General features: G+C 36.5%; 2 protein-coding genes across 3 annotated transcripts in view; one reads left to right on the forward strand and one right to left on the reverse strand.

The window, feature by feature from the left end:
• Positions 1-26,477, forward strand: part of LOC110370826 (glucose dehydrogenase [FAD, quinone]) — a 257,804-nt gene that overhangs the window by 93,397 nt on the left and 137,930 nt on the right. The gene's annotated exons all lie outside the window — the stretch shown is intronic.
• LOC110370840 (small G protein signaling modulator 2) overlaps positions 3,901-26,477 on the reverse strand; it is a 71,794-nt gene continuing 49,217 nt past the window's right edge. Inside the window, exons 5-23 of one of the 2 annotated variants that reach the window (XM_064040495.1) lie at positions 17,950-18,169; positions 17,534-17,651; positions 17,284-17,390; positions 16,661-16,785; positions 15,659-15,772; positions 14,858-14,994; positions 13,957-14,054; positions 13,600-13,738; positions 13,036-13,217; positions 12,371-12,515; positions 12,114-12,273; positions 11,566-11,761; positions 10,752-11,259; positions 10,165-10,322; positions 9,736-9,860; positions 9,168-9,347; positions 8,526-8,652; positions 6,627-6,777; positions 3,901-4,093 (exon numbers count right to left, since the gene is read on the reverse strand). In XM_064040495.1, coding sequence (XP_063896565.1) covers positions 4,005-4,093; positions 6,627-6,777; positions 8,526-8,652; positions 9,168-9,347; positions 9,736-9,860; positions 10,165-10,322; positions 10,752-11,259; positions 11,566-11,761; positions 12,114-12,273; positions 12,371-12,515; positions 13,036-13,217; positions 13,600-13,738; positions 13,957-14,054; positions 14,858-14,994; positions 15,659-15,772; positions 16,661-16,785; positions 17,284-17,390; positions 17,534-17,651; positions 17,950-18,169 — 3,079 coding nt within the window. In that variant the 3' untranslated portion in view covers positions 3,901-4,004. Of the gene's footprint in view, positions 4,094-6,626; positions 6,778-8,519; positions 8,653-9,007; positions 9,348-9,735; positions 9,861-10,164; positions 10,323-10,751; positions 11,260-11,565; positions 11,762-12,113; positions 12,274-12,370; positions 12,516-13,035; positions 13,218-13,599; positions 13,739-13,956; positions 14,055-14,857; positions 14,995-15,658; positions 15,773-16,660; positions 16,786-17,283; positions 17,391-17,533; positions 17,652-17,949; positions 18,170-26,477 lie in introns of those variants that run through there. The other variant, XM_064040494.1, reaches the window with a different exon arrangement.

Raw genomic sequence — 26,477 nt, forward strand, 5'->3', positions numbered from 1 at the left:
TTATAAAGACAATATCAGAATATAGGACCTACTCAATAGAACTTTTAAATAAATACGCTTTGTTCTCGCTTACATTTAGGGTTTATAATTTAAAAAATATTCTTAGGATTCTTAACAAATAATTTTATGGAGCACTCGACGGGAATAGAGAACGCACTTGTGACTATATTTTCATCGAGTGTTCCATTGTTTGTTTATGTACTTATATGTAACGATAAATTAACTTTGGAAGCGCTAATATTACCATATACTTAAAATAACATTTGAATAAGAATTATAAAGATAATGCTGTGAGCTTGATTTTCAAGAAACGGACGAAATACAATAAGCGGCGACACAATAAACATAGCTTAACTATTCATAAATAAATCGTTATCTATAATATAGTCTGTGACCATCTAGAATTCTAGAATGTTGTTTTTTTGTCTACATTGGTGTATTTTGTTCTACATTTTTGGAGTTTATCTACCTAGGTCTTTTATGTTGTTAGACTAGATTCCTTGTATTTATTTTGTTGTTTTAAATAACGTAGACATTCTTTAAAAGTTAATTCAAAAGCCGAATTCAGGTATTTTACCATCGCTTTTTTCACATTTGATCCGTATGCAGATCTTTGAAAGTTTGAAAGACTTTATCTTATTTTGACGTACCTAATCATGATTCTCCGAATCGAATAATCCTTTCATTAGATACTAAACAACTTAAAATAATGTCAATACATAATCTAATTTCTCAAGCCTGTTTTCTATCTAAACAAGCTCTAAAACCGATATCTTTCACGCATCTCAGATTATGAACCCCAAATATTTTGGGTTCACATCTCGGTATCTCAAGATAAGGGACTTCCCCAGTTGTGACGTCACTCGATCGATCGGCTGACAGCTTTAATGGGTTTTAAATTAGGCTCCTTATAACTTTATCTTAATAGCTTTTGTCTCGATTTTTCATTATCAATTCCGGTCCCAATTTCATATCTTTAAATTAATGCACAATCTTTAGAATTGTCATATCTGATTTACGCAGCGGATATAGGTACCTATGTACTTATAATCTTGTGTAGGTATATTTTAATCTGTCATACTTTGATTCAATAAAATATGACGTAAAAGCTTTTGTTTTGAATATTATCATTTTAATAGATTTTCAAGAAAATGTTTAGGTTCATTCATCAAGCAATCAGTGATTGGTTTAATGAACTGTATTAGATGCTTTTTGATAAACAATTACTTTGACATAGTTACATTTTCTTTTATGAGGTATTAATTAAGTTGCGATCTCATCGCACAGAGGAAGTTTCAAAGCAATTTCTATACTATGTACTACTTCAAAATGTGTCTAACGTATTGTATATGTATAGGTATCTTCAGCGGCAGGAACCTACCTATTGACTTGTCATATCCGGCCTAGCCTATCAAGATCTGTTGACAATCTACTGCCTCTATCGATTAATTAGATGATTATCCGCTCAAAGATCACTATGGTAAGTCCCCTTTGTAGTAGAGTCCGCGGACCAAAGTCCAGAGTCCAAAGAACGGTTAGATAGGCAATATTTGTCACATTAATTTTAATTTATTTCGCGAGTTTTGTGGGAAGAAAATATGAAATAATTTTAGCAGGAACACAGGATGCAAGATAAAGTTAAATGATGGTTTATTAGTAGGTATATATTATCAAGTAAGTTTAGATAAAAATATATAGAGGGGTTAATAATATCTTTGAATCTTTATATATTGATATGAAAAAGGCACAAGGGGAAGTGTTTAGTAAATATAGTTACAGCACAGTAGGAAGGAGGATTGAAGTAACATTAAAATAAGTACAAATACAGGTAACATTTTACAGTTTACATAGATATATTCAATAATGTAAATATAAAACTCTGCTATATTATATTATGTGAAAATGGTCATAAATCATCGTTATAGTCATCATAAATATAGGGGAAAGTGGTATAAGATGGGGCCTTTAAGGAAAAGTTGCTGAAATACAAACAAATAATTATTATACGAAATAGAAACTTTAATTAAGAAACAACCAGTATTAGTTCTCTTATATTCTAATCAACAATAACTCAAAAATTCAAATCTTCATATGAAAATATTTTTTTTTTCAAAACTGTTTCTTGCCCCATCTTGCCTTCGTCAATGGGGCAAGATGGGGTATGATTGTGGTACATTAAATCAATCACTGTCGCCACAATTTGGACAAATATGTACCGCCTCATCATCATCGTCTTCAGCTCCTGCACCTGGACAATGCGCCCATCTTCCACACAACTGATAAGAGTGATCCATCCTTCAGTAGATTGAGAATACAAACCCTGACAGTATTAATATTCGGTATCCTTAGTGTCACTTTCAGATTCATCATTTTTTTGGCTCTCTTTTTAGTTTTTTATTGGTTTTCTTTTGTGTCTTCTTATTTTATGTTTTCGGTTTCTTACTTCTTTGTCTTTCTTCTAGTTTAGCTTTGTATGGAGATTCCGTAAGTATGGTACCTACCGTGGTACCCCATTATGCCCCAAACGACAATTTACCAAACTTTATTTTTTTGAGATTAGAAAACCAAAGCTACTCGATTGAAACATTGCTCATAAATTGGCAGAATATGTCAGGTTTACGAAAAAAATACTTTGTCCGTCTTATTGTCACATATTTCACACAGTCACGTAGATCACTTAATCGAAATATTAGATCAAAAGCGTCTAAATCAATAAATTACTTATGAAACCTCAATGCAGGCACTTTCTGCCATGACGCTTGCGGCACTGAATAACTTACTCAAAAGGCCTTTAGATGACGTTAGTAGTAATTTCAAAGCATGTTTGGAACATTATTTTTTTCGCATTTCCCATCTTACCCCACGACCCCGTCTTATACCACTTTCCCCTAGTCATCTTTTCAAGTGATTTCTTAAGAAATAAGTAAGTAATAGATCCGTATATTTGGATAAGTACCTAATTGTCACCTTGTTATAATCAAACCTTGTAAAAATTTTTTCAAGTGTAATTAAGTACTTAGTAGTTGAAGTTTGGAGGGTAATTGTAAGCCCTTAACAACGTCCTTTATTTAAATTGTGATATAGCAGGAAATAAAAAAAGATTTTGTGCTTCAAGCATATGAAAGGAAATGTTTCATTCCTAATAGACGTAGTCTACATTTTGTGTTGTTCATGTTGTGTTATAAAACATGTCTTTGTAAACATTTTGATTTTATCAAGATTTTTTACTGGTAGGAAGAATTTTCCTAATGCACGAGATTTGTGCGTAAATATTATGTTTTCTATACTTACATAATTTTGTTTTTCACGTCTCGATGTCTACGTATGTTTCTAGGCAAACAGAAAACCTATTCAGGTAAGCGTTTACGAACATCGATAATATTTTGTAAGGTTAGTATTTTTTTCATTTAAAGCCTCATTGATTACATTTTTGATATTCATATTTTTTTTAAATGATTTACAATACGAAACAGATCTAATTTAATTTAATAAAATTTTGATTCACATAGGTAAATAATTATAATTTCAATTTTATTTAAATTCTTTCAGGTCTATTTAGACAATGTCTATATTCTTTAATCTAATATACATAAAGCCAATATTTTTAATATTTTGTCTACTTTATAAATTTAAAAATATTTCTTTCTATTACACTACTTATGTCTACATTTCTGATAGACGCTTCCAAGTGGTAGTGTCTGATCACTGGTAGAAAACACAAGACTTTAAAAAAATAATATGTACTTTATTAGATGTAAATAGATATTACATATTATCCATAAATTTCTTAACTTAAAGCCGCTACATTTGGAATATTGGAATCCTCTTAATTTTCCACCAAAAGCTCTATTTTTTAATTCAATAAGTAAAACATACATTTTTTATTTGATTCTATGTTGCTATATTTATTTATTTATTTATTTTTTTATATATTGCAATCCAGTGCATTCTACCAGCGGACAGTCATCATGATTTTACTCTACAGATAAAATGAAAAGTGATACTTATTTGTTCTCTATTAGAGTCTGAACTTGTAAGACAAGATCCCTCGCCAGCGATAGCACTGCAGATGCATCGTGTCTTTCTGCCATTTCTGTAATAGAAAATTATTTGATCTATACATATAATAAATCTGTAAAAAAACTGTGTCTGTACATTGAATATATTTAAAAAATAATAATTGGGTGGGGTTTAGAAACAGTAATGGAGCACAAATCCAAAAAAAAAATTCTGTCTGTATGTCTGTATGTCTGTTTGTTTGTACACGCTAATCTTCGGAACTACTGAACGGATTTCAATGATTTTTTCTGTGTTGTATCAGTATTAAGCCTGGTCAACATATAGGCTATAATTTATCTTCGAAACTTGAAGACCTGATGCAGAACACCAACAGACCAACAAAACTATAAGAGATACAAAAATGGTGCCATAACACCTGATGTGGAACCCCAAGAGCCCAGGTTCTCTGTACCATATACAGGTATGACGTTTTAGCAAAAGTTGTTCAATTTGATAAGCACTTTCTATTGACTTATACAAATTGAAGATCTAAAACACCTGATGTGGAACTCCAGGGGCCCAGCTAGACTGTAGCATATAGAGGTATGACGTTTTAGCAAAAGTTGTTCAATCTGATAAGCACTCTCTATTGAGGTATAAACATCAGAGATCTGGAACACCTGATGTGGAACTTCAAGAGCAATACTACACTAGAAATGTATAGAAATGAATGTTATGAAATAGGTATCAATAAAAGTAATTAGTCCGTCTTTTAGATAACCTTAAAATAATGGACACGTATTTTTCGTTTCTCTCTCTCACAAACAAATAATAACGAAGATACAACAACGCTTGAATTCCGTGTTAAGTCACTGCTTAGTACAAATTTTACATACCTAGACGTGGCGTCACGAGCCCCCACTCTCCGAATTTGTTGCGTTATATCTCATTATTATTTTGTTATGAGACATATACATGTCCAGACCTCGCGACTACAAAGTTCCGAATTTTTGGGAGGCAAACGTGGGGCCGAAGCCAATACTCTGAAGCCCTTTTGATACAACTTTAATGAAATGGTGAAACAAAACCGACGATTATTCCTTTATACACTATAGAAATGAACCCGAGGACAATCCCCGGTGGACGTCGTTAAAAAAAAGACAATCCCCGGTTCTGTGCTATACCATTGCTAACTGTTGATGAAAACTACTTGGGATATGAGCGGCTGAAGTGTGAGGATACCTCGGTGGATTTTAAACGCAGATAACGCGCTCCCTGTGGGTTACTTACCACGAGGCACCTATCCTCCGAACAGGGCTACTAACCCTGCTATAGCGACTCCACTCTGGACGGCCAAGCCAAGCCAGAGGCGTGAGACCTACCCCCGTCATGGTTCACTCCGACCGGCCGGAGATGGGGGACAGTATACTCTCCCTGGAGAACTCAGTATATATAGCCCACCGGGGTCGCTACTCCCCGTCATCAGCCTCAGATATCCTGCGGTGCTTATATCTCATTATTATTGTCGTTATTATCTCAAGAGCCTTTGTCCCAATTATGTTAGAGTCGACTTCCAGTCACGATGCAACTGAGTACCAGTGTTTTACAAGGAGCGACTGCCTATCTGAGCTCCACAACCCAGTTACCCGCACAACCCAGTTACCCGCTCAACCCAATACCCCTTGGTAAAACTGGTCAGACTTACTGGCATCTGACTACCCATAACGACTGCCAAGAATGTTCAATGACAGCCGGAACCTACAGTTTAAGGATACCAATGACCGTTATTTGGAGGGGATGCCTCCAAATAACGGTCATTGGTATCCAAAATATACGTAGAAAGTACATACGAACTTAGAAAAGTTGCATTGGCATGTACTTGCCAGACCTGGAATCAAAGACATACGCTCATACTTGAGAGATTGGTTCTCTACCCACTAAACCACCACGACTTCCACTAAGTCATCACGACTTTGTTATCTCAGTAACATTTAATGTTTTTTAACGTATTAATACGTGTAATATTTTTGCCACACACAACTTAAATGCGGACTAATTAGAATCACTACTTTTATCCCTATGGTCACGTCTTTTGCGGTTCAGTTCTCAGCGTTTTGTTTAGTCTGCTGTGCTTTTGCAGTACAAAAATTAAAAATATGGAACGTTTCTAATGCTATGCGTATTCCGTTGTTTTCAAGTCAACGGGCCCTTAAAATTCAATATCAGACGGTTCATATCTTTGATTTTGCTGACCCCGTAGTCGCTGGCATAAGGGACTTTATCCGCGTACGAAGTCGCGGGCAGAAGCTAGTTACAAAATAAAACAGAAGAAATAGTTTATGGAGAAAACTCCACACTAACGAATTTCGCAGCACGTAAATGCTCAGTTCCTGATTTCATCGATTTAAACGGTACTTGTCAAGTAATTATAGTACGAGCTCCGCTTTACCATGCCAAAAAACCTAGCGGAAAATCCGCCAGTGCGTAAGCGCACCAAACATTAACTAAAAGGAAAATCTTTTCTGTGAACAATGTGCTAGGAGCACAGGTATATTAGTCTACAGCAAAGACAACCTAGAAACCAGTTTCTTTCCACATTCTTTCATAATGCCGGCATCCAGACTTACCATTGAAAAACTTGATGATATCAGTAAAGTCCATGGTGTTGGCCAGTATGACGTCACGGTATGTCTCGAGTAGCGCCAGCGCTATGAACAGCACCATGTGCTCGGACGCCACGTGACGCGCTGCCCAGATCAGTTCCCAAGCGGCAAAGACCTGGAAACGAGAAGTATTTTATAGGAGGTGAACTGGGTTTGGATCTGAAGTGAGTGCTAAAATGTTAAATTCTTTTGGGTATCTACTGTAAAAGATTCTTTAAAGACGGACTAATGACTATTATTTATTCGCCATGCCTATTCACCCTAAATCGTCAAGTTCAAATATAAGTATACATTGTAAAGATGACGAAGTTTCACCAAATTTTGTTCTTAAAAACATATTTAGTGGTACTTGATAAGTGTCCATTCTAGAGAGTTTTGTCCGCCACTTATTCCTTCCAAAAGTTATTCTACAATAGACCACTTACAAGTGACAACACAAATAATAGAAAAGGCAAACGAATATGGGATAACAATATACATGTGCTTTATTGATTACCAAAAAGCTTTTGATTCTCTCCATCATGATGCGATTTGGGAAGCGCTTACTCAGCAAGGAATCCATCAAAAATATGTCAACTTGATAAATGAGATATACAGGAAATGTTCGGCAAAAGTGCGGCTGGAAAGAGAAGGATTAGAATTTCGCGTCGAAAAAGGAGTCAGACAAGGAGATCCTCTCTCTCCGAAACTTTTTTCAGCTGTACTAGAAACCGTCTTCAGGAGACTTGATTGGGAGAACAAAGGCCTAAAAATTAACGGAGAATATTTGAGTCACCTACGTTTCGCGGACGACATCGTAGTATTTGCTGAAAATGCATCAGATCTACAAGACATGGTGAGTGATTTAACAAGACATAGCAAAAATGTTGGTCTCTCGTTGAATACGAGTAAGACTAAAATACTCACAAATGGGGAAACATACGATGTTGTAATAGAAAGTGTAAAAGTAGAGTATGTTAAAGTATTTGTTTACCTTGGTCAAATACTGTCGTTTGAAAACTGTACCGAGAGGGAAGTACAAAGAAGAATAGCTCTAAGCTGGAAAAAGTATTGGGGACTTAAAGAAATTATGAAGAATAAGGAAATCAAACTAGAAATAAAAAAGAAAGTCTACGAAAGTTGTATACTGCCATGTCTAACATACGGCTGCCAAACATGGTCGCTAAGAAAAGAAGATGAAGAAAGAATCGCAGTCTGTCTGAGGAAAATGGAAAGGAGTATACTCGGTATCAGAATAGCAGATAGAGTAAGCAATAGTACTATTAGGAAGCAGACTAAGTTCATAGATGCAAAACGAAGAGTAAGATTACTTAAATGGAACTGGGCAGGACACGTATGTAGGCTGGAGAACAATAGATGGACAAAAATAGTAACAGAATGGACCCCTCTGGAGGGGAAAAGGAAACAAGGCAGACAAAGGAAAAGGTGGCGAGATATTTTTAATAAGACATGTGGTTCGGACTGGATGCAGAAGGCACGGGACAGGAAAACATGGAATGTGATAGGGGAGGCCTACGCCTCAGAGGCGACTACTACTATCAAATAAAATCTAAGATTATAGGGCAAAATTATTATGTAAAATAGTTAAGAGTACTTAAGAGTTAAGAATAGTAAATAATATTTATTTACTAAATAGTAATGTTAGATATTAATTATAGAGTATGTACAACTAAGTTATGTTCGAATATGTTATGATTAAGTAGTAGAAATAAAGGGCTTTTTTATTTTTATTTATTTTATTTATTTTATTATTCCTTCCAAATAAATTGTGTTGAGAAAATGGGATAGACGTCTAATTTCCAATAACTTTTTGAGGTTAATCCACCGCGCAGTAAACGCAACTATTTTTTTTTATCTACTCACATCCTGATAAAGCAGCTCTCTCTTGAAGTCCAACAGGAACCAGCGGTAGCAGAAGTAGAAGTGCGTGTAGTCGCCGTGCGCGTGCATCAGCTCGTACAGCTCGCAGTCCAGGATCTGGATCAGTGACCTATAGGGAAGAATAGCATGTTAGGTATTGTTATAGAGGTATCTTGGTCTGTATATTTTTGGGTTTTCCAAACTTTCACAAAGCAGCCCAGAGCCTAGAAGTTGGTGATTGATACACCCGTGCCTTGTAGAGCAAGTTAATGTCTGTCCTGCGCCTAATCTCTTTCCGGTCGTGTCGGATTGCCGTCCCATCGGGCTATGAGAGTGAAGGAATAGTGAGTGCACCTTTGTCTGCTCAAATGCTTGTGCACTATAATATGTCCTGCGCAGTTCGCTTATCTCCTTACATGAGGACAGTCGCCGTAGCCAATAATCGGCTAGGACATCATCATCATCACAATAATAGCAGTACATACCTCATGTCAGCGAAGTGCGCGTCCATGGCCTGTCCGGAGGGGAAGTTGTCGGTGGCGCGCGACATGAGCGCCGCGAACAGCGCGTGCGCGCCCGCCTCCTCGCGCATCGTCACCAGCAGCGGCGCCGCCAGGTCGCACATGTGCATGTAGCAGTACATACCTCATGTCAGCGAAGTGCGCGTCCATGGCCTGTCCGGAGGGGAAGTTGTCGGTGGCGCGCGACATGAGCGCCGCGAACAGCGCGTGCGCGCCCGCCTCCTCGCGCATCGTCACCAGCAGCGGCGCCGCCAGGTCGCACATGCCCTGCATGTAGCCCGTCTCCAGGTGCTCCCATACGTAGCTGTAGGATTTCAGAAACCAAATATTTGATTTAGTTTTTGATGCAGCAAGCTGAGTGGAATGCTATGGAAAGTGCCCCCGCGCAGCCCCGCAAGTGTCAGTAAAAGCCACGCGGCCACAAACTTTGCCCGCGTTTCAATGGGCGCGCGGCCAGAGCGTGATCATGCTCATGCTGGCTGCGCAATGCGTGCATTTCCATTATATCAAACGTGGCCTTGCTACCTGGCCGCCTTATGCTTGGGGGTACTAAGAATTATTTTATGCCCGCAAAAAATATCGATGAATCTGATTTCGTTACATTGAAAAAAATTGATAATTCCTTCAATTCTCCAATTGAGCTGCGCAGTCAGTGACAGAATTTTAATAATTGAAATAGTCCAAATACTCACGTGCACATAATATTTCTCAATTTATCGAGATTTTCATCCGTGAAGAAGGGATAGTTTCTGTCACACCTCTGAACATCCTTCTCAATGCGATGCAAATTTAGTGCAAACGATTCCACTAATTCATTCTGAAAAACAAATTAGATGTCTACACTTTCTATAACACTGCGCACCTTCTCCTGCTTTATTTATTTATTGTTTAGACTAAATATGTACTTAGGTCAAGTTAACTTACAACTGTAAATTATACACAAATGATAGCGTAACGAGTTCGATGAGAAGGGCCAAAAGTGAATCCTATTTCAATCAAACTACTCTAGTGGTTCTTACTGAATCGTTTAAATTGGACGGAATATTAACACCCATAAGTTGCACAAAAACATTAAGAGCAAAAGATAAAAGTCATCTAACCTAGAAATACACGACACTTACAGAATAAACCCCTCCATTAGAACTAGCAGGAGACACGCAATTAGACCGCGTATCCCCGGCGTTCCTGTCGGCTGGCTCCAGCGTGTCGAAGGAGGCGCCCGCCGACTGTGACTCCTCGCGCACCACGCCTAGAGGACTGCGGGCTGGACTCACTGTCGCTATACGTACAAACAATATGTATTAATACTAAATGTACTACAGCTCATCTAGCTAGAGATAACTTTATCTCTGAACTTGTCTACTAGTGACACAACAGTAGTACAACAACGGAGAAAAGAAATATGAGAGAAGGCTCCTGACCTACCTGCCTTATGGCATATCCATAAGGCAGGTAGGTCAGGAGCCTTCTTATAAGTCATGTATCATTTGGTAGGCGTGACTTAAACGATCAAATACATGTAACAAACGAGGTGTTCGAGTTCTTTAAGACATCTGTCAAAGATTGGCGTCCATTGATTCGTGAGTTCACTTTTTGCGACGGTGGGAAAAAACAAAAATGCAACAAAGAAATCATAATCGTTTGCCTTGTGAAGTTAAGTCCGCTAATGTACCATTTTTGTACATAAATTATATAAAAAAATAACTACCAGTTGTCCCTCCAGAAACCGGAGACCCTCCAGCCACCAGATCAACAGACGGATTAGTTATAATAACACTCGTATGCTGCTGATGAGGACTCGGCTGATTCTCTTCAAGCGAAGACCTGAAGTCACTTCCATTCACATGAGCACTATCCACACTGCAGAGAAGACCACGACCTTCTCCTTTCTGAACAATTTCCTCAGCAAGCCTTTTGATTTCTGCTATACTTTCCCTTCGCATATCAGGGTTTTCAACCACGCTCTTCAAATGCACGTCGTCATCTAAGTCTTTCAGACTGTCTACATCTACGTCCCTAGTATCACTGTTCTCAGTCTCTCCATTCTGTTTGGTTTCCTTTTCTCTTTCAGAGTCCATTTCGATGTTGTCGACCTCGTCTATGCTGGGAGCTCGCGAGAGGATCGGCTTGTCCGGTCGTTTTTGTTCGTTCTCGCTCGGCTCTGGTGAAACAATTGGTGGGTTGTCCGAGATTACACTGCAGTCGTCTTCGAATACCTGTGAAATGAATATAAGCTTAATTATTGGATAAAAGTGAAATGTGGATGATGGTAAAAGAATCACCTAGGTGTTGCAAACCTAATGAGAAATCAATATTAGTTGGGGTTATTGACAACGTTTTACAACAAAAATACATAATGGCAAAATAGTATAATATACACTGCTATTATATCCGATTTTGCGGCGTTGCCTACTGCAAGCAAACTTCTCAAACAAATTTTACTAGGCTGTCAGGAACCCGCTAAGTACGATATTTTTATAATAAAGTATTGTGTGACGCAAAGCACTTGCAATTGCACCAACCTCACTAGTATCATTATTATCCGTCGGCTTCAGCTTGCCCGAGGCTTCAGTGAGCCTCGCTATAGAAGCCGCAGTGGCCTCCCTGTCACGCTGCCTCACAATAGCCTCTACACAGAGCCACTCGGACATGGTGGTCTCGTACTGACGCCGGCACGCCGCGTCTTGTTCTAAACGCTCGGCTGCTGTTGAACCGAATCTGGGAGGGAAATATTGCAAGGTAAGCTAATTTGTGCTTGATATTTAATCCCTCGTGAGTCTTATACCTAATATAAAACGGTAAAAACTGAGTATCGCATAGATTCTGGTTTCTGAAAAATCAATTACTAATTAACATTACTTTTGGGGAAAAAAAACTGTCTTAATCAATATGTCTGGTTTCATAATTGTAATGTTATGTAAGCTTGGTTAATGTTTATTATGAAGAAAAGAAATACTTGTTTTTTAAGTATTTTCTAATTTATTTAATTTTGCGTACGTAGATTTAAATATACTACACGGTTTTGAGAATTACTCAATTGTCCCTTCCTTGTATTAATCACATTACTCACTCATAGTAACCCAATAGATAAGGCCACACATGTCGCCTTATATCATGTTGTACTCCTCCGTAGTACACAAGTCGGTACACCTCATCTTTGTCGTGAATCGCTCCATTTTCATCTGTCATTGCGAGCCATCGTTCTTCTGTCAGACCTCCGTCTGCATTTTCTGCAAGATAATTAACAGATTTTGGGAGCACATTTTGTTTTTCTTTATTATGTAAAGTACATAGTACATTTGTACTAACTTCAATATCTTTGCTTACCTCTAGGAATAATATTAGGATGAACCAGTCCGCTGAGATGTGTCCTCACGGTTGACAAGTGACGACAGTATGCAAGCCAGCCGTAAAACGCTCGAGATATTATCTGACGACGCATCGTACTGCATACTAACTCGATTGAAGCAGCCTGAAATATAATAAGTTAAATGTTATTAAGTCCCAGTTAGGGCGCCAAAAATATTATTTTATGATTACACTTAAACTTTCAGGGTAGATAACGAAGATTAATGTATTTATCATCAAAATAAAGTTTTAACTATGTTAACATACAACTTTTGTCATTTATTGACACCAACGCTTGGAAAGTTTCAGTCCCATGTCGGGCGCCAAAAATGATTTTCATTGTAATTGGCAATTTTTAGATATAGATTTAAGTTGGTATGACAAAAAGATGTTTTTTTATCGAAAATTTTGTAGAAAAAACCTAAAAAGATGTTCAAAAAACTAAAAACACGCAAGTCATGTATTGTCATCAGAACTCGGAGAGCATGAAAAATTTCATCCTTAAAAAAAGGGGTTAGGATTACAAGATTTTCTTACATACATAGTTACAAGTGAAGCTAATATAAGCGTGTTAAAAACTGTGTAACTTATTGTTAAATATTTATAGATTCCAGACATACTCGTCATAAGTATAGTTATGTTACCTGTTCTACTGGTTGGTGCGGTATCGGTGTCAGCGGCGGGTGGCCGTTGAAGCCGGCTGATGGGGGACAGTCGACTGACATGGTGGAGGAATCTGATGACGTGGTCGATGTAGAGGCGAGCGGGCGACGCGGAGTGCGCGGCGGTGATTGTACTGCTCGCTCTAGTAGGGAGTGACGCATTGCTGGAAATATAAGGGGAGTAGATTATTTTCACCTTTTTAAACACCTTGGAATGAACCTATTTAAATAAGCTCTGCGCTGTATATTGTTTCAGGCCCTACAAATATGGTGTTCCTTTTGTTTTTTACTTCCAAATGCACACTTAGGTACTTTCAATTTAACTTTACCTTAAAAATTATTGCAATTTCTTTATTCTTATGCCTGGTAAGTAGTCAGTGTATAAAATGATATGAAGTAATAGATCAAGAAAGAATGGTAATAATTCCATAATATTTAGTCAGTTAACCCCAGTCCTGTTCCTACTCCTATAGCCTGGTACCCAACATAAGCACGCATTCTAAAGCAGTATATCTGCTACCGACATCAAGCTATCCACAATAATACCTTCTCTATCAGCTATAGCGTTATTGACAATCCGGAACACGTAGTCTCCCGCAGCCTCCTCCCACTCGGGCTCCTCTGTCTCTCCACTCTCACACAGACTCGGCAATGGCCGCCGCCTCGCTCTACCACGGCCGAATACCTGCAGAAAGTAGACATGTTTCTGTATTCAAATATACCTAAGCAAGAAAGGAAATTAATGGGTGACCAGTGAAAAAGTTTCATTACATTATATATTTTTTCTTGCTTGTCAATAATGTCTTTCGCAACCCTTTTGACAAGATCAAAATAATAAAGTGTAAGACTCGTTACTCAAGAAAGAAGTTTTTTATTTCAAAAACTTGTTCAAAAGTTTCATACCTTTCCAGTGCCTCTTTGGGACCAAAGCGGTGGGTCTAGTTGACCATGTGGTAAGAGTCCGGTTTCCAAATTACTCAGAAATGACAGCAAATGTCCTCCTAAGGTAAAACAAAGTAAATAATAATTGTTACTTAATTGTTTATACTGATTTACATAATCTTAAATAAATATTCTATCATAATTCGCAGGTAACGAAAACTTATTGTGCACCTAAGTCTATTGAAAGAACTGAATCGAAAAACGAGCCTACATTAAATCAAGTAAAATTACTTTGACTTTGAAGTTATGAAGAACTCTCAACTCCTCGACATTGGCCATTTATTATTTCTTAGAACAAAAGAGCGAATAATTCCTAACTTAATTCTCAAAGTTTTATTATAATGTGCTTAAACTTGGGTCGTGCATACTAAGTGAATTTTATATCAAAGCCTTTTCAGGTGAATTTGAATAAAAGACAAAGCAAATATAAAATATAGATCAGAAGAAAGATAAAGGTATCTAAGTAGGTACTCGAATATGGAGGAACTTTGAATATTGGATAAGTTTGAAGTAATGTACCGCATTGATAGGACACAAGTTTCTGTTTCGGCATGTTCCTTTGATAAGTTACCTGAGAATATATGTAGGTATGTATTTGTATTACATACCTATGTATAAATTTAGGCTTAGGTAATACAAGGAAGTAATGTGTGGTATTTTTGACACGAGTGTCAATTTCACGAATTCAGAAAAATTCTTGCCAATAACATCGATACCTACGCGTTAGTTGTTTTATTAAGTTACCTATACCTACTAAGCTACTACACCGTGAGTAAAAACTCTTGTGAACTAAAAAAACTCAAAATGCATGTTTAAGTTTCGTACCGCAAGACTGACCTTTACTTGCTTAACTTACACTTACCTTTAGGAAAATGTATGGGCGGTCTCTGCACGCCATCTTGGCCGACCAATATGAGTGCATCACTGGCCTGCGACCGATGTACGTGCACATACACCACTTCCCACACACATACTTGCAGGGACATCGCCCAGTACACGCTGAAATTCCAAAAATGGTATATTTATATCCCAAGTACAATATAAGCTTATCTCAAGTATAATTTTCGTAATTCGAAAATTGGTTCATTAAATTCAACCTTCAATAACTTCGTAGAATCTGAAAGAGCAATTTTCTGTCTCCGAATAATGAGGTCAATTTTTGGGTCATGTAACAATTTTGATTGGGTCCTCAAAATTTTGCCATTGTACTTTTTCGTAACGAAGTAGACATTTTCTTGACCTTGTGCGTCAAGAGAACGGACCAGTAATCAATAAAACATTTTACGACATCGACGAACTGATTGGCTAGTAAAATAAAGGTCGTGCCTCATCTCTCGATTAATTACTGTTAAAAGGATTGCTTTTAAGCAATAAAAGGGAGATTAATACTTTTTGACATTAAATTAACTCTAATGATCGAGTTTGTAAAGAGAAAATGTCTGTCATTATTATCAAGCCCATCGTTTCAATATTCGAGTGTATCCTGATGAGTAAAATGTATTACATTGAGTATGGTCACGGTCTTTCTTCTGTTAGTCATGCCGGATGCATTATCTAAAACTACTTCTAGTAAAGCTTGCTCGTAGTTTGGCAGAAATGGAGAAAATAAAATCAACAACTTACAAAAACAATAAGCCAAAAAACAAAATGAACAAATACCCACCAATCGATGCACAGCGGGCCGGCACAGCGGCGCCTGAACACAGTGCACGGCGCGACACTGCACAGAACACACGTGTGTTGGCACGCGGAGGCATGCACTAGGTGACAGCGAACACTACACATAAGCACTACTAAGACAACATTACATATAGCAAGATAAAAATACAAGCACAATATTGTGGGGCTAGAGAAGTAAGCACGAAAATTATTCACGTTGCAAGATTTTTCGGAAACCCATGGCGGTTGCCCACGACGATTTCGTTAAACAATTCGGTTAAGAAAGGCAAAAATTTTGAAAACAGATTTTCAAATCGAACCACTGCCTTAAAAAATATTCGTGCTTACCAAACGCTACACAGATACTAATGATAAGACAGTCAAAAAAGCAAGAATACCTAGATTCTAGAGTGTTACACAGTTATTTTGAAAAAAGAAAATAATAAATTGCAGGAAAAGGTTTGACAGACAGACACTTCACGTAACAAGTCTGAAACATTTTTCAAAAAACAAACATCAAACAAAGTTCCCAAGTTTAATAATGAAACAAGCCGTGTTGCTGAGCGTAAAAAAATCTGAGCAAAAACTGTAGGCGTTAATAACGGCAACAGGAAATTCTTTGCTACTTTAAAACAAACGCTTGTATGTAACAATGCTTATATAAATAAAGTTGGCAAAGTTACACTTCACAGTGAAACAGCGATAAAAACAGGTACCGTAAACTTTGCACGTACACGTAACTCCGAAATTTTCCTGAGAAAGCTTATTTTGAAAGGTTACGCCACTTCGGTAATAATGATTAATAACATGCTTTCAGAAAATGTACGTGCTTATTCAAATGACTTTGTTTTCCATTCAAATTATTGTTGCTCTACATGAATTTAAATTAGATGATGCAATAAGGTGACCTTTTTAAATAAAACACGATACAAAGCAATCAACAACAAGATAATCATGCTAATTTCTGCCGTTACTTACGCTTGAATGTTTTTGTAAAGATTTTTACCTTTTGTCAATTCCTTCGCTTTCTGCGTAGCCATTCATCAGTTGGTTGGGGGTCCATTTAATAATCAGCCCAGCAGCAGTCTGGTGAAGGCTCAGATACCCTGGCATCGGCTCTTCCACATCCTTCTACAATAACAATTACACAAAACTCCATCCATTCTTAAGCTTCAAATTATTCCCAGCTGTCTACTAAAGTAATAATTTCAAATTCTACTTAGAGCTTTCAGAAAATTTTATCAATATTTCAATTTCAATTAGGTCTGACTAAATTAATTTAAAGTTTGGGACATTTATCAGAGGTAGCTCTCTGGTGTAAAATTATACCGAATTAGGGAGATGACAAATAATGGGCTTAGACTAGACATTTTAAATTTTCAGATGACCTTGGAAATATACCAAAGTACCTACTAACTTTATCGATTACCATGGAGCTTAATTTTGTTACGTTCTACGATTGCTTACGAAGGAACAACGGAACCCAATATTTACACAAATTAAATAAACCACCGAAATTCAATCCAAGCGCTTGGTCCCATGATTGGTCCTTTCCCGAAGGACCAGAAAGGATCGGTGCGTTGCCTAAATTTAATAAAACTCGATATACATCATATACATCATTCTCACCGGCTGGACTCTGACGTTATTTTTTCCGTACAAAAGCGTGGCTGTGGAGTTCTGGTGTAAGCTTTCAACGTAGTCTTTGGCACTCGATCCCACCGCTTTGCCTGTACCTACAGCAAAAGTTTCACTTTGTACGTTTTTCTTAAAAGCAAAGTAGATTAAAAGTGTAGCGACGTGCTTTTCCGTGAAAACTTCGCTGAATATTAATGCAGCACAATAAGAAACAAACTTTTTACTAATAAAATAAACTTACCTGTATTAGCAGTGCCTCCATCATCGGATGAAGCATTCAAACTTCGCTTGAAGTTGAGGATCGGCCTCCGAACTGACGGCGGTGTTGTGGTACCCGCAGACATTCTGTGTCTTTGTACCTGTTATTATAAATATAAGATATAATATTTATCCAATAAATATTCAATAATGTCTTCGCATGAAACGAGGATTAAACGTAGAAGAAGCGATATAGAATCTTCGTGAGTAGGTACTGGCCAGTTCCGGAGCATCTTAATCGGTGATTAATCTATTAATTATCCTATGACGATACTTTAAATTTTTTAAGAGAAACTTCCCACCAAATAAGTGCTTAGAAACTGGCCATAAGACATCAAATGTCAACAAAGTCAACAAAAAAACTAAATTCAGATTTCGAACACCACATCGTCGACTTACAAGTTCGTCAGCAGGAGGATCGGTCCAGAAGCAAGCTGGTGGTTTAGCCTTGGAGTACTCCAGGGCACAGGGTCCGACCAGCAAGGAGCTCAGGATGCTCCCGTAGTCAGGGTCAGCCACCAGCGCGTCACGCTCGTAGTAGCGGTTCGCGTTGTTCACGAGGTGCTCGATGATCTTAGCTAGCTGACGCTCGAATAGAGCTATGCGGATCCAGAGGTATCTGTGGACAAAACACAAAACCCTTGTAAATAAATATTATAAATAAGTATCAGGTAAACGAACAATATTTATGTTCGCTATAAGGATAGCGAACATAAATATTGACACATTTTGCTATGCGTAAATGCTTGCAAAGGACCGTTATTTCTTATACGTCGAAAAAATCAGAGAAGTAAGAGAAAATAATGGAAACTTTTAATACCCATCCCAAGCCTGGGTTTTTAAAAATATCGTTCTAAACTATTTTCACAATATTCTCTTTTGTTTTCATATGAACAACCGTTACCTTTATGACGATGAGAATGTAGAAGAATTTCCAAGGATTATATTGATCGCTAGTCATTTTTCTAAGCTGACACCATTCAGATTTATATAAAAAATGTTTGGTTCTACCAGACTAACGACAAAATATATTTAATTAATTGACATATTTTTACACCATGTTATTCGCCCTTGATCTTGACCGTGCAAGAGAGAATTGATGGCAACTGTATTCATCCAGCAAACTTAAGCAATATAATGGCAATGTATCAACGCCCACAAACGTCGAATAGAGGGCAAACCGATCCCACATTTATCAGCTATTCTCAACTTGGGGTAGTCAGGATTCTTTTTTTAAACATTTTCAGAGTACCCGCATTCATTGAGCGAGCACCTCTGCCGCATATAAAGTGCTTTTGGAAAGAGAATAAGCGCCGAATTGAAAGCCCTGTAGGTAGGGTAGGAAGATTTTAGAATATTCAATGAAGGATATAAGAAATAGTATATAGGCATTTTTTTCTCTACGTTCGTCTATGTAGATTATCTCTTTAGACGTAGACGGATTGCCATATACTTCGATTCCTACAAACACAATTTCTAATCAAACGATAGTGCTCAAAAATGCAATAAAAATGTCCATTATTATCTTCAGTTACGATGCCACATAAACCGCCTATAAAGATCTTCGAGCGGTCTAGGAAAACCTAACTTTTATGACATTGAAAAAGCTACTTTATCACCAGGAGGTAGGAATGAAAGTTACAACGAAGTAATGATATACATCTATATACAAAATGACGTCATAAACCAGAAACAATCTCGTAAAGTACGGACATTATGAAGGTAGGCACAACGTTTTTATAACTTTTCAAATAAATTTTGCCCTACAGAAGGTTACACAGGTGCTTATTTGGACCAAAAGGATCTAATTTTATTTTTGTGTTATCCTACGGACAACTTTTAATATGCAAAACAAAAAAAAACTGGACTAATTTAGCAGCTTTGCTGTCTGGTCCTACGTTATCTTAATGTGTTAAATAAATTAATGTTTAGGTTAATAATTAAAAAAACAATTAAGGTCTCTTTACTCAAGCGCTACATTTTTTAACATCATTTGAGTCAAATTGATAAGTTTAATTTTTCCACTCTAAGTCTCAATCCCATACAACGTGAATAATAACAATTCACATTGAGTATTACCAAAAACAAATACGCAGATATATAGATAAACAAAACAAACTACGGAAAAACCTTTCGATATCGTAAATAAGCTTTTCCATTTGGAAAAACCCGTTTTCATAACTCAGAACGTTAAGCGGTATGTCGAATATATTTTTACCGTTCCAACAAATATATTGCCGGGGCCTAGATTGGTATTTCATCCAGCTTACATGGATACAAGAGTCTGCTATTTGCATTTACCTAGTTCGTACGAGAGATTTATGTGAGCTTACAGTCTTCATATTTTTTTAGAGGCACGAGCATTCGTTAAAAATAATCGTAAGTACAACAAACAAAATCTAGAAATGTAGGGTGAACAATCAATGTCCAGCACGCAAGAGAGCCTTGGCAGCACAAGTTGTGCAAAAGTGCTTATGCTAAATCTCCGGTTGCCTCTGGAAATTTGAATGTTTGTTAAAACAAAATAGAACCAAACTGTGATCTTCAAAGCTAAACCACACAACTACCGATCGCTTCATATTTGTTCTCTATAAGTGAAAATATCGTGAATTTTGGCAACCCTATCGCCCAACATTAAGAAGGGTCAACAAAATTGTGCCTAGAAACAAATTCCAGGCACGTATCCGAATATTTCGCATGATAAAGTGGCAGCTGAGTGTTTGGAAGTTAAACAGTCTTAAAGGGAAACATGAAATACGATAAATTCAATTGAACGCTCTCATACTTGAATGATCTTGCTTCGTAAGTGGCTTCGTTTTGAAGAGCTCATTGATTCGTCTCTATTGATGAATTTAAACAATGTGACTTATAACAGACGCTTTCAAATGTCTTTAAAGGAACCTTCCCATAGGAACAAATCATGCTGTGACCTGTTATGAAAGTATCAGGAATGGAAAGAAACACATCATAGGCTAATATAATCCCAGTAGACCTCATTACCTGCTGACCAATTTGGCAACAGCTGCTTTTTTCAGTAGGTATTCAGTAGACACAATCTCATAGTTCACCATGATAAAATAAAATTAACTGTCTGGCTCAATCTCAGAACGGATATTGAGTGTGTAGGCAGTCCTGTTAATAGGTATTCAGTTCATCTCGTTCACAAATAGGTGTGTTAGTTACCTTGTTGTAATAATTGGGTTCGCTAAGGTAAAGGTCGGCTTCCTTTAACTCAGTTAACTCGTGTAAGGGTTGCCAATTATAACTCGATACTCGTAATCAATCGATTTAGTCGCCTGACCTATCCTGAAATATCAATTTGTGACCAATTTGTTTGATGAATAAATAGGTACATGTAACATACTAATATTATGTTTTTTGTACTATCTTCACGGATTTTTTGGCAGTAGGTAAACCCGATTGCCGACTGCCCTGTTCCATATATCGTAAAGGATATCTAGTTGAAAAGTGTTAAAGGGATTATTAGATGCAAGAGTCTATAAGCCAACTCAAGCCTTACTTGAACCAGGACAAAAGACATAAAAGACTCCGAATAAAGGATGTTCACCGCTTCCCAAATGGTAAATGAAATAAATGTACGACAATGGCAAAAGACGTTCGATATTACCCGCGTAATGCGAACATTATATCGAATAATTAATATTGTAGCCTCCAAGGACATTGAATAAGGCTTCAGAATGAAATCCGAAGCCATAATAAACTCATAATAGCAAAAATCTGTCGAGTCCCAACTGATTCCGCTCACAATAGGAATTAATCGGGAAGATTAATCATAATGTATTATGCGGAATAATCGAGAGAGAACGAATTTGCGACGTAAAATCTATAATCTTATTACGAAGTACGTTTTTTGGTAAGACGTGTGTTGGACTTATAAAACTCCAGTTTTTTTTTCCGTTTTGTATATGTTATGTTTTGTATGTGTTAGTATGTTTTCAGTTGTGTAGTTATTGAATTGTAGACACATTAAAAAACCTTTATTTTCAGGCTGTATTGGCCCATAAATATTTACCTTAAAGACTAACAATAACATAAATTTTTGTCCCAGGTTGGCACCTTTATCTTACAACATTTATTTTTTTATTTCATGCTGTTAGTAATTTATAATTTTGTAAAGGACCTTTACATTTTTGTTATCAGAGAAGATAAGAGGAAATAAGAAAAATCAGTATTCACCGTTATGGTCCATTATACTAATTTATTTTAGGAACACAACGGTTCCTACCAATTAAGGCACCTCGGAGTGTTTTTTTGAGTAATTATTTTTCTTCTTCGGGTATTGTTTTTATTTTTATATTTTAAAGTTATTAGAGTAAAACTTAAACTTGGAATGAAAAACATTAATATATTTTGAAAAGCAATATGAAACTCTTGATAATTAACAGCAAAACTGTCAGTTATTGAAAGCTACACGTAGGTGTAAATAGCTAAGAAAAGTATTGAGTAACGAAGTGACGCGATGGCAACAAAGCCGCGAGGAAAAACGAATTTATCGATAAACGTTTTCATATTAAGCAATTGAATCAATTGAAAGTTTCCACTTCAAATATTGAAGCTCTTACGAAAGTTTCAACGTGATTCTCAGAATGTTGATAATACTATAACTCGTAGAACAATCTAGAACCAATAAGTTCTTAGAATCGAAGGGCACCAATTAAACCACGATTTTCTTCTATAAACAAACAAAAGTTATTACCTTGTTAGCACCTTCAATAAAATGAAAAAAAATTTTAATACAACTTTCTCTAAAATTTTGCAAAAAATTACAATTATGTATCATTACAATTACAATTATGTATCTAAGAAAGCAATTCCGGCGTTTCTATGTATAACTGAAGTCATTCTGAATGTGGCTTTCACAAGCTTTTTCAAGATTAGGTACCTACACGTGTTTCAAAAGTAATCCTGTATGTTTATATATATACGTAGTATTCACACATGCCTATGTATCAGGGAATATCTTACAGGAAGGGTTCCGCGAATTACTTTTAAATCTAATATCTCGTGAACGAACATGAGGAGCGAAGTTTTTCCTCTCGGCTAAGTCCTTCAAAGTAAATTACGTTGGAAGTAGCGGATTACCTAGGGATGAACAACTTACAACTTTTTCTTTCCAAGTTATAAATCACTGTCGTGAAATAATATGCAGTTTTTTCTGAGCGCAAAGAAGAAAATTTTTATTAACTTCTTTGAGGGATCCGTAACTGAAGGAAAAATGAAACCGAAGATAACTTTTTTTTTAGTTTTAGAACAAAAAGTTCTAACTAAAAGAGGATTGTATTTATGCGAACACTACATTTACCTAATGTTAGTAATTCTACCGTGTATTTTCACAATGAGGGAATTAGTGAAACGTTTATTGGAAGCGATTTATCTAACAGCAAGTAAATACTTAAGTTCTGTAATTGGTACGAATGGCTCTCACTAATTAGCTAATTAGTATATAAATGCTAGCAAAGGTCATTTACCTTCTTAATTCGATTTTAGGAGACTTGGAAAATCTGTGTATTCACATTGGACGATTTATTTTAAGTGAAAATCCTACTTTCAACTGCCTTCTTGTCTTTTATAGATAGGTACTACATACTGCAATGAGGAGGCATTTGTAAATAAATCTGTTAACCGATGTTATAGTCGCGAAAGAGTTCTATAACAATGTAGATACAGACAGATACTGTATTTTTTGAGTAAAACTGGCTTACGGTCTAACATAACATTTCAGCAGCTACACATCTAATCTAAAAATCGGCCATGTTTTTTCCAGTTTCATCCAGTTCCATCGACTTTAAAATGGTCACGTTCAGTCCGCGGGGATTCATGCATAAATTGGTAGAAGCTAGATTCTATTCACGGTCAGACAGACAAGCTAACATAGTGTATATATAGATAGATATATGACTTCTTTTGTTTAGACATGAGTCATCTTTTGTGCTTAGATGTATTGTGATCCTATCTGTCCCCTTTGAAAGTCTACTTTCAATGCACGTCCACGTGTAAGTTGAGGTATTAAGTTGCTTTTAAAGAAGGGATGTTTATCTTTGATGGAATTTAGAACGGTGGAAATTTTCCAGGTTCGCCTAGAGGTAAAGCAATGTTAACAACATGTTATCTTTGTAATAGATATTTCTGTTTACAAACAAGGTAAGTTACTACTTTACTAGTTACTACTTTGGGTTATCCAAATGGTGCCAAAATAAGGTAAGTTTTTGTAATTGTTTTTCTCTGTAATTTTCTTCACTAGATTCTAATCTCATTATCAAATAAAACATCTAGCCTGTTATTTGGAACAGTCAAACTATTATTGAGTCATCTTTAAAACATCTGGCAAGAAAAATTCACTCTAGAACATAATTTTTACTAAAGTAGTTTTAGTTGGTAAGGGCCGATTTTTCAATATATTTCGAATACCTATGTTTGACATTTTGACTTCCTTTGTATAGAAAAAATGTCAAACCGATTTTTATTACACAGATAAAACTGAATTGATGATTGAAAAATCGGCCCTAAACTACATAGGTACTTACTATATAGTGTACATATTCTTATTTAAATAAAGTCATAAGCTCTAGAAGGTACAACATCCAAATTCAAATTTCAAATCCTTAAATGTCAAACTCCCCGCCCTGCGTCAGCCATAACCGGTGCAAGTGAGTTCCACAAATTGACAGATCAGTAGTGGACGCGGTAAACTGATTAACTGCGGTTAAGCCTGACGACCACCGGCCTCATGCCAGTTATATTTGGCGGCACGTTCACAGAGGTTTGTTATCACATTTTCGTGGGATTTGAGAGCTTGATCGAAGGTTACTTTGTGGTTTAGTCGGACTTGAAGGACTTAAGCATGTAGGTAAAAAGAAGTAGGTAAGAATCTAACGGTTTAAAGGCATTTATGAATGTGTAGACTTACGTATGCGTACGTGTAGACGCGTAGAAGACAAAACCAGTAGTAAAATAAGATATAGGTAACATGATGACCATGTCAGAAACAAATGAAGAACTACCAGACCCGTCACAAGTCATCCAACTAATTGAACTAACACAACATTTACCTTTCATTAAGTACGTACACTTAATGTCCTATAAAAACATTACCAGACGTAGAACCCTAAACAAACATTATTACGGTTACAGCCACAATTTCTCCTAATCAACAAATGTAACATTAAATAAATAAGCTCGCCAGATACCCACGGTACAGTTAATGCTCTCACTTTAGTCCCGGACGTAGTGAAGTAACGCTATGAAGGAACAAGCGTACCGTGGAGGCAGCACATTAGTCGGGAAATAAATAAAGAATGAATGTACATGTTGGTCTTGCAAACTCTTAGATATTTCTGCGCTCCTGCTACTTCGTGCGGTGAATGTTTTGCTGTTGATATTTGTTTTAGAAGATTTTCTAAGTTTTTTTAAGACTTAATACAAAATGCAATACCTATCCTATAATTTATGAACTGAACTTCAGTCAACTTTAACAAAAGCTCGGAATAAAATTATATGGAATTTTCAGTCAACACATTGAGGTTACTTATGTACTGTTATAGATTTTTTATTTACAGTATTTAGTGTTTTACATCACAAACAACACTCGCGAGTTAATCACGCTAGTTTAATCAAGCAACTAATTGATTAGTAAGCCAGATTGATCGCTTAATCCCAAAGCTACAGTTATGATTACATCGAATTAATTTGTATCACCGTATACTGTAAGTTATATCCCACTATTACATATACATTTCTATAACATTAATAATTATATACCTTTATATTCATTCAAGAACTAAATATTTAATTAATAATATTGGGATGTACCTAGAAATCAACAAAACAACAAAAGAAATTAAGGTCACTAAATAGAAGAGATCCGGACTTCAAGAACCAATTATAATTCCAAATAGAAAGAACCGAAAAATTTCTCTGCGCAATCTAACGACGGTAACTTATCGAAATCCCGAATCCTCCAAGAAAGCGTTCTTCATAATATTTGATTAATAAGAAAAGTATTACTTTTGCGGAGAGTCCTAGTTGCAAAATATTGCCATCGAATGAATAAATGGGGGACAATCGTTCATTTAAATTAATGCCATTTATTAAGCGTTGCGTTGCGGCGGATAACACGGTATCTCAGGGTTGCTACCAAAACAGTTCATATTATCTACCAGTGTATGCAATAAATATATTTCAGTTTTCATAGCAAGAAAATATTTAATTGATAAATGAAAAAAAAACAACTCGTAAATCATAGTAATCTTTAGAGAAAAAAACACCTCTTTTTTATCCACATAAATTATCTGTTAAGATACCTAGGTAAACTACACAAATACATTTATATCTTTATTCGCTTACCTTCACTGTCACACATGAGAACCCTCGTTCCCAATAAAATTACGATCCTGGCGGCCCTACACCACGCCAGGAAATATAATTGTAACAGATTTTTCCGAGCGGCTAGGCTCTCCGACGATTTAATTCTCCCTAATTCCTCCCGATCGATGTAAACATATTATAATATTAAACATAGAATTGTTGTTTGTTTTATAAAAGCCATCAATCAACCTTTTTTGTTTTCTGAAAGCTGCAGTGATTGTTTTTTGTTTAAGTATTTACGGAATTATTTTCGGGCGTGAGGGATTTCCAACGGATTATGAGAGTGGGGAATAAAGAGCACTTAAAAAAAAACAAAATACCCGACTGCACACTAAAAAAAGAGTAAAACAAGCCCCACAATAATATTGATCAATACAACTTTACTGAATATAATTTATAAATATTGATGGAAAGCATCGCAGGCGGGGACCAACAGAGGCTCATTTATAGTCATTTGGGTTGTGCACCATTTAGCAGAATTTTCGTTGGTGGCGGTCAAGGTGGTCCCCGCCTGCGATGCTTTCCATCAATATTTATAAATT

The sequence above is a fragment of the Helicoverpa armigera genome, chromosome 22 (genome assembly GCF_030705265.1).
Source record: "Helicoverpa armigera isolate CAAS_96S chromosome 22, ASM3070526v1, whole genome shotgun sequence".
NCBI lineage: Eukaryota > Metazoa > Arthropoda > Insecta > Lepidoptera > Noctuidae > Helicoverpa > Helicoverpa armigera.